Genomic DNA, 18,788 nt, shown 5'->3' on the forward strand with positions numbered 1-18,788 from the left:
CGTACTTCGTATATATGAATAGGAAGTGAACAGGAGATTGTTACTTGATGTAATATGTAGTAAAACATGTAACTAAGTGTTTTCATTCGGTAGAAAATGAGAGAAATAAATAAAAATTTGTTTATGATAAAGAATATTTAGGAGTGACTGTTATGTCTAAAAGCTCTTCAATAAATAAATACCTATATATGTAAGACAAAGAAGCTGAAGGCTGCGTCTTGTTTCAGTATTATGGTACGTATTGTTCATTTAATTATCTGAAGATGTGCGATTACTGCGTGCATTGAGCATACAGCTTTACATTGCACGTACATTCTCTTTCTCTTTCATTTAAGCTTTCACTGCAAAGAAAAATAAATTCACCAAATTTGTTTTTGTCTATGCTACCCAAAGACTCACATCTTGCATTGTTCTTCATTGACTGATGAATCATTATGCTCTTTTATTTAGTGTGTGTTTTGGAGTAATATCTTTAATTAGGTTTCTGTATATAGTTTTTAGTTTTCTTCACCGTGTGATAACCATCCACTATATTAGTAACTTTAAACTTTACTATGTTGTTCCTTCCTTGTAGCCCTGATGAATTGGGCACCAGTGCGAATTCTGCAGGAAACTCCGCCAGCATTGAAAGCTCCCCTCATTCTGGACCCTCTCGCTCAGCATCACTACGGGTTAGGGGACTTGGCCCTCGAGTGACCTTTAGTGATACCCATGACATATACAGGTAGCTTTACGAAATCAGGTGGTAAAACAAAAAATGTGTTCAAGTAATGTCTACAACAAACCGGGTTAAATTTATGTAGATTATATTCCTTAAATATTGATGTCCTAGTTGTCAGTAAAACTAAAGGAGTTATAGTTATTCCAGACGAATTGATATTGTCAATTATGAAATGGAAGGTAAGTTTAGTAAATAACAATGAGCACAATTTATTCTTCCCGTTGTCAAAGTTATTATCTCTCATTCTTTCTCTAATATATCATTAGTAATTGCTATTCCCAAGAAGCACCTGGCCACGCTGGTCAATGGGTACTTGAGTTTCGTAACTACCATGTAGTTCCCGAATTCATTGTGTTCGAGATTTTAGGTAATAATATGTATCTAAAATTACATGCCAGAAGATTAGAGATATCCATGCTACAAATGTTTCCAGCTTTTGCTGCAAATGGTTGAACTATATTTTCATTTGTTGTGTGAGAATTGAGTCGTGTTCATTCCATGTTAATGGTAGCGAATTAACATGGGCACGTTTTGTTACTGTTTGACAGTGGACCGATTGTAGGGGCCAGAAGGATGGAAGCTTCGTCTCTAAGATGGTAGATTCTTTTAGACGTTAGGAATATGTAAGTCCAGAGAGACCTAACGAATAGAAACATAACACCCTACATTCAGAGTTCAATCGTAGTGCCTTTGAACAATTCTGGTAACGTAGATTAAGCGTACATTGCATTCTAAGTGTTTAAAAGTTCTCACTCGACTTGAATAGATTTGTTGACACACTTGCAATATGCAAAACCCTTCACTTTGACCAAAGCAAATGATATTGGGTTTTACTTGCTGTAGTATTTTATTTGATTTAATGAGTCGTTGTTTTTAGCTGTTACAAGGAGAAGTTAAACTTCTCCGCATAGGAACAGGACTGGTTGTTAAGGAAGATATTCAAAGCTAGTGGTAGGTTTGTAATGGTACAGGATGTTTTGTGTTGGAGTTTGTAAGGACCACTAATGAAATTGGATTCTGTCTTGTCAGATACAGGTATACGGATCTCGTTGTAGGACTAGGAATATTTTTACCAGTTTAATATAAAACTGCGTCTGTAGATTACATGACTTCATAAACACGACTGATTTTCAGGTACTCCCTGTCCTCCGCGCTTATCTGATTATTTTAGTATTGTGAGATCTTGACAGGTCTGTCTGTAAATACCCTAAAACAATTTTAACAAGTACAAATGTATTACGCATCAATAATGAATGTATATCCATAATATTATTCCCATTACTTTGTCATGTCAAGTAGATACTGATTTGGGTCAAAGGAAAAAACATGTTCTAAGGTGTATGATCCATACATTTTGGCGTATTCGTTTGTTCTGTTCTACAAATGGTGACTTCTAGAAATATATAGAAAACAGTCACCTATCGTAATAATAATAATAATAATAATAATAATAATAATAATAATAATAATAATAATAATAATAATAATAATATAATGAAAAGTTAGTAAAACTGTTAGTACTCGTAGAAGATTCAACTTGTCAACATATTTAATGGTTGTGTAGCCATCTTTAATTTGGAGTTCTTGTTTTAGAGTGCTACTTTTTAATGATTATTATTATTATTTTTTTAACTTGTACGAAATAGTGGATTCGTATATGGTAAAGTGCTCAAGTGCGTTTATTGGTGTTACTTTGCACAGTGAGTAACGTAATGAAGATTTTCCGGACCAAAAAGCCTATGAAATGTAAATAAAAATAAAGAGCATATCTTATTAGCACTTGTGTGGTCTAGATTACTGTTTTATGAACGGTTATCATACAATTTAACTTGCATTGGACATGGATACGGAAATTGTAACTTTACAATTTCTTTTCTGTACTAGGAACACACAAGAAAATGTGTTGTATATCTGCTAAGTTACGTGTTAGAAGACAAGTATAAAATCATCACTTCTTCAGAGTACGCCTCTGTTTTGTACATTAAGAAAGTTTAGCGAACTTTATAACATAATTTCAGTTTTTCAAAATATAAAATAAAAATAAAGAAACATAAATTATTAAAATAAGGAATTAGGTATATAGATGATACTCTGTTTCCAACGAAGTGATACGAAGACTTACAGTTTAATGTGCAATCTGAACTACATGTACTTTCCCCAGAACCAAAGTCCCCTGTCCAACATCGAAGGTGATAACTTGAACCACATATCCACAGCAGAAATCTACCTGAATTTTTGTTTGCTTTGAATTTTTTTTTAAAGTTATTTAATATACCAAATATTTAAATACTTTTCTCCAGGTCAATTTTGTCCATACAAAAAAGTTTTAGGTAATTGTCAATTAATTTACGGTTCTTAATGTGGACTACTGTCTAAGCTATTTTCTTTATTATAAGATGTGTTCTAAAGAATATTCACTTATTCTTGATGAAAATAATTAAATTATTGTAACTAATCATTATTTTAAAGATAGGTATCACGATACAAAGGAAAGCAAATAATTTCTTGATAACCCATGTATTAACAGAGTATTTATTTTATCTTCTTTTGAATACTTGCAATCACTGAAGGTAGCTAGTCATTTCACAGCTTAGTAGTATAAACAAACTTCCAAAAATAACACAAATTATGCATGTGTATACACAAAGGCTAAACCTAGTAAGAGCTTCCTTTTGTCTTTTGTTTTATGTCAGATAAGCTTTCCACTTCTTTATTTTAACGTTGTGTTTTGTTTTGCTGTAGTAAGATGTGCCTTAATTAGATAGAGAAAAAGAGTCTCAAATAACGTATAAAATTTCCTTTTAAAAGCAGTAACCTAACTAGGTAATTGATTTCAACTAAAGTAACATTATTAATAATTGGTAATTTTTGTAGTAGTGGTTATATTATTTTTATTCGTGTTTACCTCTGTAACATGTAGTAAACTTTAAAAAGATATTTACATTTTAGTATAGTGCATTGAAAAATATATTATTAATAGTTAATACAGATATTGTATTAGCAAATAAAAAGAAAACTGCTATTTTTCCGACTGATTATAGTTTCGGTAGGTTGTTTTAAAATAAGCAAATTCAGACATTTATGGTATATATTACTGAGTAATATAGTATACTAGTATGGATTATAACAAATAATTAAGTCATTTCCTTTCGTTTCCATGCCCTTAAAACATAATCATGGAAAGTAATTATGTTAATGTGTGAATTTATATCCTCAGCGTACTTTCGTGTAGTGTAACTACATGTTTCGTTACCTTTCGTTTCCATGCCCTTAAAATATAATCATGGAAAGTAATTATGTTAATGTGTGAATTTATATCCTCAGCGTACTTTCATGTAGTGTAACTAGATTTGATTGTATTGCTTCAGAAAAGCAAAGAGAATGTTTGCCATATAATCTCCCATTTCATTGTGTGCAAAGGCAACCAAGCAACACACTCCCCCTTCCCTCTCTTCCTGGCCTGTCTCTGGCCTAGTCAAAGGCAGTCCCCACAATAAATAAATAAATAAATTTTAAAAAATGAACCATATTGTGAATAGAATCGAGCATAGCCCTTTATGACAGTGTTCATAAAGCTTTTAACTAAAAAGAATCCAATCAAAAAATATCGAGACTTTTCTGGAAACATAACTAGCCATTGATATGCACCCACATAAATTTTAGAAAGCCGGCGCCGTTGTCTACACAATCACGCACAACATTCAGCCTTGTGCCTTAAGTCGACAGCAGTTTAAATGTCCCTTCCTCATACTAGGTTGTCGTCTGGTAATTTAACCAGTCCATGACAGCTTCCTTTAGGTCCTCATCTCCCAAAGTATTCATCACCAAGACTCCTTCATCGTTGGGAAAGTGATAATCCCAAAGAGCCAGATCGGGACTGTAGGGTGAGTGATCAAATCTACACCAATGGAATTCGTCACACAGCAAAATTTGTTGTTATGTGGGCGGTATGCAGGCATGAATTGTCATGCATCAGAACAATGCCATGCGAACACTGTCCTCTGCAGCGGTTCTGAATAACCTGTCAAAAACGTTGAAGAGTAGCACAGTAAGCATAAGCGGTAATAGTTGTGGTACGGGTATGAAATCAACAAAATGAACCCCCAAAAGTCCCCCAAAAATAGTGACCATTAGTTTCTAGGATGATGCTGTTTGAACTTGCGTGGTTTTTGAGGTGAGTGAGCATGCTTTTTCATTGTCTGACGTTTTTTGGAGGTGTATTGTGCGAAATCCATGTTCTCTGTCTAATGAATGAACGCGTTGCCGTTTCGCTCGTAACATTCCAAGAACTTCAATGCAGTACTCATTCTTAGTTTTGTTGACATTTGTTAGCATCCATATTATCCACCACGCATAAAGTTTGTGGAACCTCATATGCTTGTTGACAATTTTGTACACAACTCTCTGCGACATTTTGGGACATTGTTCATACACATCATTGATGGTGATTTGTCGATTCTCTCGACTGATCTGTTCAGTTTTTGTTTCGCAGCATTCGTGATGACGGATGGTCGCCCCATCGTCTTCTTGACATGTACATCTGCTCTGTCTTTGTTGAACACCAAACACCACTTCTGACAGTAGTCTCGTTCATTTCACCATCACCATAGGCTGCAACAAGTCAACGATGAACGTCACAAGGTCCCACGTTTTGTGTCTGTAAGAACCGAAGCACATCACTTATCTCACTGTCGACGAGGTTTGCTATTGGCACGGTCATTATCTCAGCTCATTCCACTCACATTGATTTTTCTTTTTCATGAATTACACTTGGCGACTGTCCACATTCAACTGAAAACGTCGAATGTACTTGTATAAGTGGCTTACATGAAGCAAGTGCGCAGAATGACCCATAAAACATAATAGGTGCATGAATCAAGTTAGTGAGTTTGTTCCCTCAAGAAGCATTTGCTAGAAGTTACCTGTATAATATAACACTGAACTTCATAGAAGCATTATATACGCATAAATCAGGTTAATAGATTGTTCCATTATGGACGTGCTTTTTATTCATATCTAAAACAACGGAATATAATACTTGTATTATATTCGTAGTTTGAATATTAGTTCTTTAAGCATTATTTGTATTATTCAGTATGTTCGGTTCTGAATGTATTTTGCTATTGAAGTAAGTAGGCGATAAATATATAAGTAAGCGAAATAGTAGTTCCTGTGCAATCTAGTTAGTGTACCCTACACTGCAGTTTTTCGTTAGTAGATTCATTGCTGTACTCGTTAGGAGGTAAAAAAAAATTAAAAAAAAAAAAAAAAAAATGTTGCTTATTCATATTGATATTACAAGGTATATTATAAATATCTTTTTAAAGTTCATCTTAATTATATTTAGTCATTATCTATTTTTAATTATACTTGTTCAGTTCATTATTTTTGTTTTTCCTTTATTATTATTGTTATTTACTTACTGTTTAGTTAGATTCTTGTTCCTTATTTTTTGTTGGTAGTGTAATATTTTTTGTCTTTGTGCGTGTATTACAGTAATCTATCAAATCAAAATTCAGCCGTATCATTGGATTATTCCGGAGATGATGTGTTTGGTGCATCTACCGATTTTGATGCTTTTTATCCTCGACCGTCTGTTAGTGATACTCAATCTATCTTGAGGTAAATTTTCTACAAGAATATTTTGTAATTCTGAGATTAAAGTGCAAAGATTGGTATATACCTAAATTTTTATGATGCCTTCTGTATATCGGTATGTATATATATGAATGTATTATTTATACTGATTTGTTATTCAAAATGCATGGATTAGATTTTTTTTTAGTAGTAGTATATGTATTCAGTAGTAGATTTTTATTATAATAATTTAATAGTTGATAATATTTACTTAAAAAGGAAATCCCAGTTTCAGTACAGTATATGCAAGGACGAATTTCAGTTTGTGTCTTATTAAAATAAACAATCCAAAGTTTTAATATCTTCTGTAGTAGGTAACCTTACAGAGACACTGTATAAGCAGAGAACAAAGCCAATTATTTATAAACATTTGTAAACGTAATCTTTAATTTACTGCGTCTAATGTTTAGTGTACCATTACTACATCGTTTCGGTGTACCCGAACACCTTCCTGAACAGACGCTGTCAGGTGTTCGGAGAAAGTGTCAGGGAACACCAAAACAGTGCAGGATAAACGAGTACGTTTTCAAACAGATAATATATATATATAATTAAAGGATTACAAATAAAACATTAAAAACACTAAAGTTTCGAAGGACCATTAGAGAGAAATATAGAAGGAAATAGGAAAATATTTAATATCCCTAGTATTTTTTTGTACATCGTTTAATAAACGTATGAACTCACATTTGTTTAATACTTCGCTTACTTTATTGTTAGGTCTTTTTTCACATGGTATTACAGCTTTAATTTCTTTTGAATTCATTTTATTTACAGATATAAAACATTTTTTACTTTATGTTTGTATAGTTCTCTTAGATATATATTTATAGTTGTGCGTGGTTTCTTTCTTATCTCGCTGAACCACTGTAATTCCTTATATAATAGAACGTAGCAGTAAAATTAGGAAAGTATTGAACATAAATTTATATAAGAAGTATGTTCATATTTGTAACTAAAATACAAGAAAGAGCGAACACTGTCTGCGTGGATGGGTTTTCTCGGGATTCTCTCATTTCCTTCTAGTTTCTTCATTCTACTATTTTATTCATTCTCATCATCAACGTCTCCTTCAGCCTACCAACTATAACCATGGAACGTAAAACATTTAATCTCAAATAAGAATGAGTAATAGCAATTAAGGATACACTGTTACTAGGAACCCGGGCCGTATACCTATCAAAATGTAAATCGAGTTATTTAGGACAAACTGCACAAATACTTCAAGAAAAAGTAAAATATTGGAGAGAGTAAGATGATATATAAAGAAAGAAGTTAACAGTGATGGAACTTCTGTTGTACAAGATCATAAAATCTTGTTCTAAGATATATTGAATGTAGAAATCAAAATTTAAAGAGATAGCAATAAAGGAAGCAGTAGAACAACTGAAAGAATAAGAAATTCTGAACAACCGCTTAAAAAGTCAGCGAGTAGTAAGTTATGTTACTGGTGCTGTATCCGGAGAGTACGGCGGATGTGGACAGACAAGAATATATATATATATATATGTTTTTTTTTTTTTTTTCCAAAAGCGTATGGATCAAAAGCAAAGATCTTGGAACGAATTTCGCACTCATTTACAAATCGGCTGTACGGACTCGTACGAGATGTTTATTTCTTCGGAAAGCTCTGGAATAGTCATTCGCATGTTTGAACGAATCATTTGTAAAACTTTTTGAACATTTTTATCTATTTTTGACGTCAAAGAACGTTCGATCGTTGCTCGTATTCAACCGACTCATTGCCGTTTTTGAATCGCTTTGGAAACAGACTTCAGATCGCTTCATCGCCATACATTCATTTTAACAGTTCGTTAGCTTCTTTGGCACTTTTTTGCAGTTTAAAGCAAAATTTAATGTTGACGCGTTTCTCGAAATCCATGAAGTGTGACAAACACTATTAACACGTTCTCAGTGTTCTGACTCTAGGAGCCAACTAACATGTCACAAATGATTCGAACTCGATACTGACTATCCCAAAGGTTTGGGCTATCACGCTCGCTGGTTGAAATGGATAAAACATTGATAAATGGCGTTGTGCAACTACATTCACCATACTTTGTGATCACACCTCGTATAGTAAACATAAGCAAAATTCCACATATGTTTTTAATTGCACATACGTTTTTAATTAAAATAATTAACGATTATAATTAATGATTAGTTGGATGATTTGGAATTCACCGTTCCCACGAGTTCATGGTTCCCACGTTCCAAAACTATATAACATGTTAACGTTGTGCAGTTTAACGTGAATTTCGAACCACACGAACCCTCACCGCTAATCGAATTCGAGTCTTATATTCCGGATCGTAACTAATGTATAAGAAGTAGTGTAGATATTGGGAAATAAGTAAAGTAACTAATGAAACGATTGTCAAGAAAAATAAACAAACACGACATAAATAAATATAATACAGAATGGCTAAAAAAATATTTGCTTTGTTTAATTGTGAGTGACTCTCAAATGGATTGAAGGAAATGTCTCAATTGTGGTAATGTTTTGTCTTAAAGATTTGATATTAATTTGTGTTCAGAATGTTGACCATTTGCTTCAATACACTGGCGATACCGCCGAACTGCTGCACAAACTGCTGCAAACGTCGACGTGCCAAGATCGATATCTGCATACGAACGTTCATTGGCTGTTCGTAGGTCATTCAATGTACGAGACTTTTGTCTATAAAAAAAAGTTCTTGACAGTCTCTCATAAGTAAAAGTCTAGAGGAATGAAGTCGGACACGTGGGAGATACTCGACAGACCCTCATCGACCTATCGATCGTTCGGGTTAATTTTAATTGAGAAAATCCCTGACAAGAAGAAGGTAGTGGGTGCGGCACCGCCTTGTTTGAGATAAAACCTCTCCTCCTCATAGAGGCTTGCGTGACTTATACCGGTTTCATGGGTACACTGTCTCAGAGACATACGTAGTGAGCGAGTGAATTATTCCAATACAGCAAGGGAGTTAACAGGACTTGTTACTATGACAGGTCGTCCAGAACGGTTTTTGTGTATATCTGTAACACAACGGCCAGCTTCAAATTTATCACAAATTTGGGCAGTTGTTAAACATGTCATTCGTTGTGTTACAAATTCATTCCGCAATTGTCGCTTGTACCTCAATGTTGGTTTCGTACTTTTTGTACCACCTCAAGACTGCTTCCTTTCTACAAATGCCAGCCTTGCAACCATGTTGCCTCACGTACGCCACCTATACAGAAGAAGAAAATGAACCATTATCTGGATGCAATGTAATAACAAAACAATCACTTATAATACTATCAAAATTAGACACTTCCGTTAATCCATTTGAGAGTTATTCACAATTAAACAATGTATACATTTTTTGAGCCACTCGTTAATAATAATAATAATAATAATAATAATAAATGAAATATAATGAAGTTCATAGTATTTTTAATCTAAAAATATTCTAGGATACATTTTACTAAAGGGAGGAAAGTCCATATTATAATTTACATTTTATTTATTCATAATTTCATTATGTATGTCAAGAGTAGAATAATCATTAATTCTCATTATGTACCTTGTAGACAAGCGTCATTACCCAGTGCGAGTTCCGATCTAAGTCTCCCAGAAACGGAACTTGGCGTGTGGACAGCTACAGACGATGATATCGGTTCTGAAGTTGAGCTGAGAAAGAAGCCTGGTCGAATAATGGAAAGCAGTAGCCGTGACATGTATGATGGAGTGTAAGTAGTGATTCTGTCTGTTAATTATAATAAAGAAATATGATCTGTCGAAATTATTTGCCAGTACAGGATTACGCCATAATATTTTGAAGGGTGAAAACACTATTTAGGGTAAGCAAAAGGTTTATAGATACTGTAGATCTGAAGGAGCTTAGATGTACCGGTAGTAATATTTTGCAGATGGCTGTCTCGAGTGGGTTTTTCACATCTTACCCTCTCAAGCGTCGAGATGGTGCATATTTATGCTTTGTTATTCGATCAGTTATTCCTGAAAGCCAGGCATGTATTTAACAGAGGGACTTAGGAAGCCGAAGTCCCCTCCCAAAACCATGTTAAAAGTGCTCTGATATTATATATATATATATATATATATATATATATATATATATATATATATATATATATATATATATATATATATATATATATATATATTATATAGCCTTTCAATTTGATATCATAAATATGCGACTACAGGAATAATTGGCATTAAAACTAGTCATTCACATACATGAATGGAGTATTGTTTTGTCTGCTAGGTATTTCAGTCTTCTTACGTGGTATGCATTGTAGCTTATGCATGAAACATATAGAATCAAAGCCAGATTTAGAAGGGGACACGGTGGCTCAATGGTGGAGCGCTTACATGTAGTGCGTGGAGTCTCTGGTTCGATATCCGGCTAAATAAGTTTGTGGTAGACAACATCGTGTCCACGGGTTTTCTCGGGGTACTCCCGTTTCCTATCACATTCTCATTCCACTAATTCTTCCGTAATCATTCACTTACCTTAATCATTGTCTCCCTTAGTCTAAGAGGCATAATCGGGTAACGTTAAACTGAAAGATGTTATTTCATTTTTTCCGGATTTAGAAGTTAATGTCCCTCTATTATAACGTTTCCTTGAATCCTTCGTCCGAATGGGATATTTGCTCTTTTCGTCCATAAATAGATCATATTAAAAGCTAAGCGCACCAATATATGAAATCAGTTATTGTCAATCCACTGATGGATGAAAGTCTCGCCAACTCTTCTTTACAACTATATACCTTGGACAATTATTTTCCACGTTACTCGGTAATGGTTATTGATTTCGTCATGTCGCTTTCCATGAGGACGTTTGTAGGGAGATTATTCACTGAACATCTTATATTCATGCAATATGTGTCAAGCCTACTTCAAATTCCTGTATTTTCAGTCATTCCTATCATCTTTTTGATCCATGTAGTTGTCTCCCTATTTTTTCTGGCAATTCGAAGCATACGTATCTTCATGTTTCGTTCTTCATGTTTCGTTGTGTAATCTGCAGACGGTGAATTCCTGATTGACCCCGACTCATATATGAAAGCAGGCAGAATGCATCCATTTTCAATTTTACGCTTTAGATGAATTTGCATTTCGCTTTTCAATTGAAAGCTGCTCCTTCCGCATGCACTTCAGCCTAATATAACTCGTCTTTTTTTAAAGATAATTTGAGAAGTTCTCGTAATGACACAAACAATTTCTTGAAAATGGTAATCGTGATTGACGTGTGATCGTTGAACTTCAGCACCGCTCTTCTCTTGGTAAGACCATTCCATTTTATTCCCTGATGTTTTTATTTGTTTCTTCCTGTTTTTATCCTCCGTGGCCGAGACTCCAGGGAAGAGTTGAAAGCTCGGAAGTACAGGCAATACTCAGGAAATACAGAAGTCTGTAAGTAGAATGATAGAATTCCTGAGCATGGTTTTACATTCTCTGAAGTTAACCCTAAACCAGTTCTTCAAGTTTAATGTTTTATAAAAGCATTTGCAAAAACTATAAAGTTGGTTGGCTGTGTGTTTGTTACAAATAAGGATAGTTCAGAATTTCGCCTATATTGCCATAGTTGCATTTTTGCTGTTGAATTAAAGTCGTCAAGCTTGTCATTGGTCATACATTCTTTCGTTCGCTACGTTCGTTTGTAGGTGTAAAACACCCTTTTCGTAGCTCCGGTCTGTTTGGTTACATTTCTATTCAATTTCTTACTGGCAAGCAAACTAGAATCATGTGATCAATAATGAACTCCATACTGTTGCGCCTAAGCGTAGGAATTTGAAGAAATCATTGCATTAGTAGTCGTATAGATGAAGTAGTATTGACATGGTTGCGTTTCAGTCACTAGCACATTACATATTCTTATTTAATACGCGACGTGCCAAGGTCGTCGTCCGCATTGTGGCGAGTGTATCGTCCCGCGGATATGTATTTCAACATATTATTGTGGAAGTACGAAATGCTCAGATTTCAGAAAGGGGGTGGCGTTTTTACTTACCATTTCTATCGTGTTATGCCCAGGTCATGAATGCATCAATAAGTATCTTATTTCTTGTGTTGTATTTACTTGTTGTTTTACTTTTCGATGTTCCGTCCTTTTTTTAAAATATCCTTTTTCTCTCTTTCTCCATAATTTATTATTTTGAGTGTTTCATGTCTTTTTCCCAAGCGTAATTTTTTTTTAAATGTATTTTACCAAGTTTTTGTATAATTTTATTTCTTTAATATTTATTTATGCATTTAATCCTCGTTGCTTTTAGCTTGGCAGTCCTTGAATGAAGTAAAATAGGCGAATATCTGGACAAGAGCAAATAGCACCGTTGCTAACGTATTTATTAAACCACCACTCAATCAATCAATCAATTGTGGTTACACAAAGAGTGAAAATGTGCATGACTGGACCGGGACTCGAACCCAGGATCTCAGGCATGTCTGTCGATGCGTTAACCGCTATGCTACCCAGTCCACTCCTAGAACAGTCATTCATTTTCTCACTCCTGAAGTCGGTGTTCTTTCACTCAGACCACGTTGTTTGCAAACTTCCTGTTGTGCTGGGACAATCCAGTGTTTATATTCAGAACACACCAAACCCTCTATTGGTGCAATTCAAATGATACACAATAATGAAACACAATAGAAAGTCGTGGTACAATCCGCGGCAAAAAACCTGCAACATGAGGATGTAAGTTTATTGTGAAACTACGCCTAACAGCACAGAGAATGAACATAACGTCTAAGTGGAACGAATCACGGCAGGATAAACTTCGGCCTCCTCCCGTGCACACTTATTTTGGAGCAAAAGACTTCGTCATTTCACAATAAACTTATATGCTCATGTTGCAGGTTTTTTGCCGCGGATTGTACAAACCATATGATTTGAGTGAAAGAACGCCGACTTCAGGAGTGAGAGAGTGTATGTTTTTTCTGGGAGCGGATTAGGTAGCGTAGCGATTAATACATTGGCACGTTACGTCGGAAATATCGGGTTCGAGTCTCGGTCCAATCATGCACTTTTTCACTGTTTGTGTATCATTGAATTTGCATCTATAAAGGATTTGGTGTGTTAAAAATCGGTTGTTTGTTTCTTTCGTTAATATAATAATAATATAACCGTCAGAGGTATTCTGAATATCGACACTGGATTGTTCAAGCACAACAGGAAGTTGTGATATTAACTATATGGTTTGAGTGAAACACTATCAACTTCAGAAGTGACAGAGTGTATGTCTGTTCTAGGAGTAGACCGGGTAGCATAGTGGTTAACGCATTCATGCACTATTTCAGAGGATCTGGTGTATTAAGAAGCGGTTGTTTGTTCCTTTCGTTAATACAATTCTGGCTTGTTGGAAATCTAACCTCCGTAGAAGAATAGATAAGAATGAAAGATCTTTTGTTAGTCTTTTGTGATTTCCCTGATTGCACATCATTATGAATGTATAATGCCTAATGTGTTTTTCTTACGAATTGTCGATCGTTTTAAGTGTTAGTAAATCTGGCAATTATTATTTGTAATGTATACTGTATTTGTAATGTGTAATGTATTTCAATCAATGGTAATTACACCAATTTATGTCCTGACAGGTCTCCACTTCTTGAGCTGCCACCGACTAGAGAAGGCTTGAGTCCGGGTACTTCTGCGTCATTTCTTACAGGGACACAGAAGTCTCAAGAACCAAATATTGACTTTGAACTGGATGTGAAGGTCTTCATTAACAGTGGCAAATGCGTACTACACACGAAAGATTCAGCCAAAGAAGATGAATTAAAATTGTAAGTACTGTAGTCTCAATATTGTGTCTTCTTACATTAAAACCTTACATGAAGAAGAAAAAAAAAAGTATTTGTTTGGTCACACTTTAGGGTAGTAAAGAACCATTTGCTTAACTAATAACACTTTACAAAAGACTATTTTTAGGTTCATTCTTTCTTTCCTGTTTAACAAATGTTGAAAACAGTTATAAGAACCTAGACTTCCATACGTGTAGAGACATTACACATATGGAGACATTTTATAATATATAATGCAATAGGGTCGTACACAGCTGCAGTCCATAGTGACGGGGAGGTGGAAGGGATTAGAGAAAAATTGAGAAGAGTAAAGTTAAGTGGAAAGTGCATATATTCGTTTATATATTATAAGTGTTCCTCTAAAACCTCGTGTTAGTGGTTCGTTACTCAGCTCTGTGCGTAAGTGTTATGCAGGAATCCTGTACAAGTATTCTATTTGATTCTGGTATCTCCTGTGTGAGATAACGCTGATAGACCACACAAGTCATAAATTGAATAAACGACACAAAATCAATTGTTGGGTATATTTCTTTACGAACATCATTATGAAATTAGCAAAAAAAAAAAAAAAAAAAAAAAAAAAGAATCAAGACAACAGAAAATAAACAGATTTAATTACTTATCACTTCCTGTTTTTTTGCAGAAGTCCCTTCATTATAACAAACTTATTTGCAAATCACTTGGTACAAATACCGAAGTAATAAGCACAACACGTAGGTTACTCATCGTAACCAAGATATGAGTATTATTTTTGCATGAACGCACTGGCGCAAATCCCGGGGGAGACGAGGAGGACATATCCCCCCAAACTTGGACTTGGGAGGAAATGTCTCCCCCAATAATCTGACTTAAAAAGTGCTTTTTGGGATAAGTGTGATTATTTGTATCTGACTGCCACATAGGAATGTAAGATGAAATTTATTTCTCTTGGCTTTTCCATTTTTAAAAAAGAATCGTATTATGTAGTATTTCAAACTGAACTTCGTGCTGTAGTGTGTTTAGTAGTCTCATCAATATGTATTAATTCCACTTCCGCTACTTGGACACAAATTGCAATAAATGCCAGAGGAGAATATGCCCCTCTCCTCATGCTGGAAAGTTGTCTCAGCTGTAGGTACGCGCACAAATTCCGGGGAAATGGGGAGTCATGTCCCCCCAACATTGGAACTGGAGGCTCTCCCAATAATCCGATTTGAAAGGTGCTTTTTGCAGATAAGTGTGATGATTTGTGTCCGACTGCCACAAAGGAAACTGAGATGAAATTTGTTTCTCTTGGCTTTTCCATTTTTAATGAAAATGAAGGCGTGCGACTGTGCGTAACGTAACCTGATAAGTAACCTTATCTTCTCCTCTCCCCTAGGTCCTAGCACACGAAGAGTATATAGACTATCCAATGTCAGTAGAAGGCATCTTTTCAGTAAATGCGCATTTAATCTATTTGTAGTATCAGCCTAGGCATCTACTCATGCTTCGTAAGCTAACTAACTCTATAGCCTATAGAACCCGGAGGTTCAATGCCGCGTTCACAGAAGCTCTCCACTGACTTCTATCCTTAGCCAACTGGATTCAGGTTTCTACTTTGTATTCCTATTTTTGCGAGATCCATCTTAATATCGTCTTCCCATCTGCTCCTAGGTCTTCCTAATGGTCGTTTTCCGATTGGTCTTACCGCTAACACTTTGAAAGCGTTTTTACTTTCTTCCATCCTGGCTATATGTCCTGCTCACCTAAGCCTCCTAGACTTGATGACCCTAACAATGTTTGGTAAGCCGTATAATTTACGTAGTTCCTCGTTATGCAGTTTCCGCCATTCCCCATTCCCGTTCCTCTTGGATCCGAATATTCGTCTGAGCATCTTGTTCTCAAATACTTTCAGTCTATGTTCTTCCCTCAGAGTAAGCGACAATGTTTCGAAACCATACAGAACAACAGGTATGATTATCGTTTTATATATTTTAAGCTTCAAATTCCTCGACAGAATTCGCGACGACAAGAGATTTTGAACTGAATAATAACAGGAATTTCCTGTCTTTAGTCGACATTTAATTTCTTCTTAAATATGATTTTTGTCTGTTAATATTGATCCTAGATATTTGAAACTATCCACTTCATCAAAAGCATTATTTAATATTTTAACGCATTCATAATTTGCCGTATTACGGTCCCGACGTACTTCCATGTATTTAGTTTTCTCTGCATTTACTTCTAAACCCTTGTCCCTGCAAGCGTTTAATAAGACCTCTGCATTTCTTTCTATTGTTCTCCTATCATCCCCTATTAAATTTAGATCAGCGTACGCATAACCTGGTGAACCGCAACCGTTCAGCTCTAGGCCCTGGTTGCTATCTTTGATTTTCCTTATAGCAGAACAAGGTTGAACAGAACAAGGTTTCCAGAACAAAGTTGAATAATAATGGCGACAACGCATCTCCTTGTTTCAGGTCTTTCTCGACGTGAAAGCTCGTGGCCTAAAATTTTCCTACCTGGACTTTACTTTGGGATTCATTTAAACATGCCTTAATTGATCTAATTAGCTTTTTCGGTATTCCAAATTCTGTAAGAACGTTGTACAATGTTTCTCTCCTAACCGAGTCGTAAGCCTTTCTAAAATCAATTAAAAGTTGATGTACCGGGCTACTGTATTCCCACTTCTTTCCGTGTATTTGGCGAATGGTAAATATTTAGTCGATAGTTGATCGATTTCGTCTAAATTGACACTGATAATCTCCAATAATTTCATCTGCGTATGGGGTCAATCCTGATAATAGAATGTTTGAAAGAATTTTATAGGATGTTGACAGAAGAGAGATGCGTTGATAATTATTACAGTCAGTTTTGTCGCCTTTCTTGTGGATTGAAACAATGATTGATTCTTTCCACTTTTGTGGCGATTCTTCCTTGTTGTAGATAAGGAGAATGAGTTTGTGTATCTTGTTCCACAACTTTCTGTGTCCAGCTAAAATTAACTCAGCCGGAATTTCGTTTACACCCGGAGATTTTTTATTTAATTTCTTTATAGCGATTTCTACTTCTATTCGGTTGGGTTCTGGAATATACGGTTCTGCGGTGTGTATCTTCCTTTCTCCACGCACATAAGTTTTTGGCTGCGTGTTAAGCAAATCGTCAAAGAAATCTTTCCATCTATCTAAAATGCTATCTGTATCAGTGAGAACTGTTCCATCAGCTTCCTTTAATATAAGCACGAGGTTGATAGCCTTTCTTAAATTCGTTGAGAAAGCCCCTTATACATGTCCCGAATGTTTTTATTTTTACTATTATCTTCAAGCTCCTAAATGTTAGCTTTCAAAAATTCGCGTTTCTCTGTTCTAAAAGTTTTGGAAGTTTCCCGCCTGATGTCTACGAAATTTTGTGTAGTTATTTCATTCGGATTTTGTAGCCAACGTAATTTTGCCTGTTTTCTCTTCTCTGCTAGTTCGAACCATGGTTTGTTCCTACGTATTTCCATTTTTTTGTTTGAGAGAGAATGCTTCGTAAGCAAAGAAAAGAATTCAATTGCTGGAATATTTTTCTCCATAATCTTAAGGTTACATCTGTTAACTAAAGAATATATGACATGCGTCAGATTTCTGTAACGATTCCTGTTAAGAGATTATCATCATTTTGCTCAAAGAGTATTGTTGCGTCATACATAATTGATATTCTTTCTTCATAGTTTTGGGGAAGTCATTATGTATATTATTATATTATTATAAAACAATTTTAACGTAGATCTTTGCGGATACCTAATTAGAAACATACCAATTATAAATATGCACGTATTCAGATTTCAGAATGTGTTCACGGCAGTGATTTGTAATACTGATATGTACTACTACTTCATCTACATCGCCTATTATATAATATACTCTACAATAGTTGATCAGATTCATCTACCGTAATATGAGTTTCATCTCCCTTCTCTAGAATAAGCCTCAAATCTGCCCACCTCCCAATGTTGAAGACAACCAATGGCGTATTTAGGATTTTATTTCGAGGGTCTATGCCCAACACAAGGAAGGAAGTGGGCAATTGACACCTGAGTTTGAGAATTAAATATATTTTAATTTATGCATAAATTGAAGTTATAATGGCAAGAATTGCAGTCCGATAAATCCTATATGATATGATACAAACATTTAGGAGTGAATCTAACCCTTTATTCTATTCATACAAGAAAAAGGAAACATCTTCTTGGCCTTCCTAATTTCCCGGGTTAATTATTCGCTCGTTTTGATTTTCTTTAATTCAAACATTTCCTTCTTTTAAAAATAACTAAACGATATAATTTTTCCTTTGTTATAATAACTAAAGTGTTGCCATGTTGATATCCGCGCAAGTTGGTGTGGAACACCAGTTTCGCTTATCAACTCCTCTTAGTTTTGGTGTTACTGATGACGGCCGACTTGAATCACAACTGACAACGGTCGATAAAGTATGATAGGCGAAATGAAAGAAAGTAACGTCAAGAAAAAGAAACAGAAAAGTAGAAAGGACGAAAGAAAGAACAAAATAACGCAGTTCTTACATGGAATGAAATTTGACAAATAAAGTCTTATTTCTGAACAAAGAACATAAGATAATGGAAAGTCAATGACATTCTTAGAAATGGTAAGAAGGATTATTGTTGTACGTGGA

At 35.0% G+C, this 18,788-nt stretch overlaps 1 protein-coding gene across 6 annotated transcripts in view; it reads left to right on the top strand.

Moving 5' to 3' along the window:
• The window catches only part of tweek (transmembrane protein KIAA1109 homolog tweek), a 262,126-nt gene that overhangs the window by 172,869 nt on the left and 70,469 nt on the right, over window positions 1-18,788 (top strand). For 3 of the 6 annotated variants that reach the window (XM_081728543.1, XM_081728545.1, XM_081728544.1), the window contains exons 49-52: window positions 575-724; window positions 6,218-6,343; window positions 9,914-10,072; window positions 13,947-14,135. In XM_081728543.1, the coding sequence (XP_081584669.1) occupies window positions 575-724; window positions 6,218-6,343; window positions 9,914-10,072; window positions 13,947-14,135 (624 nt within the window). The remainder of the gene's footprint in view (window positions 1-574; window positions 725-6,217; window positions 6,344-9,913; window positions 10,073-13,946; window positions 14,136-18,788) is intronic. The other 3 variants (XM_081728547.1, XM_081728549.1, XM_081728548.1) reach the window with 2 other exon arrangements.

This window comes from Thermobia domestica, chromosome 10 (assembly GCF_964235325.1).
Source record: "Thermobia domestica chromosome 10, izTheDome1.hap1.1, whole genome shotgun sequence".
In the NCBI taxonomy this organism is placed as follows: domain Eukaryota; kingdom Metazoa; phylum Arthropoda; class Insecta; order Zygentoma; family Lepismatidae; genus Thermobia; species Thermobia domestica.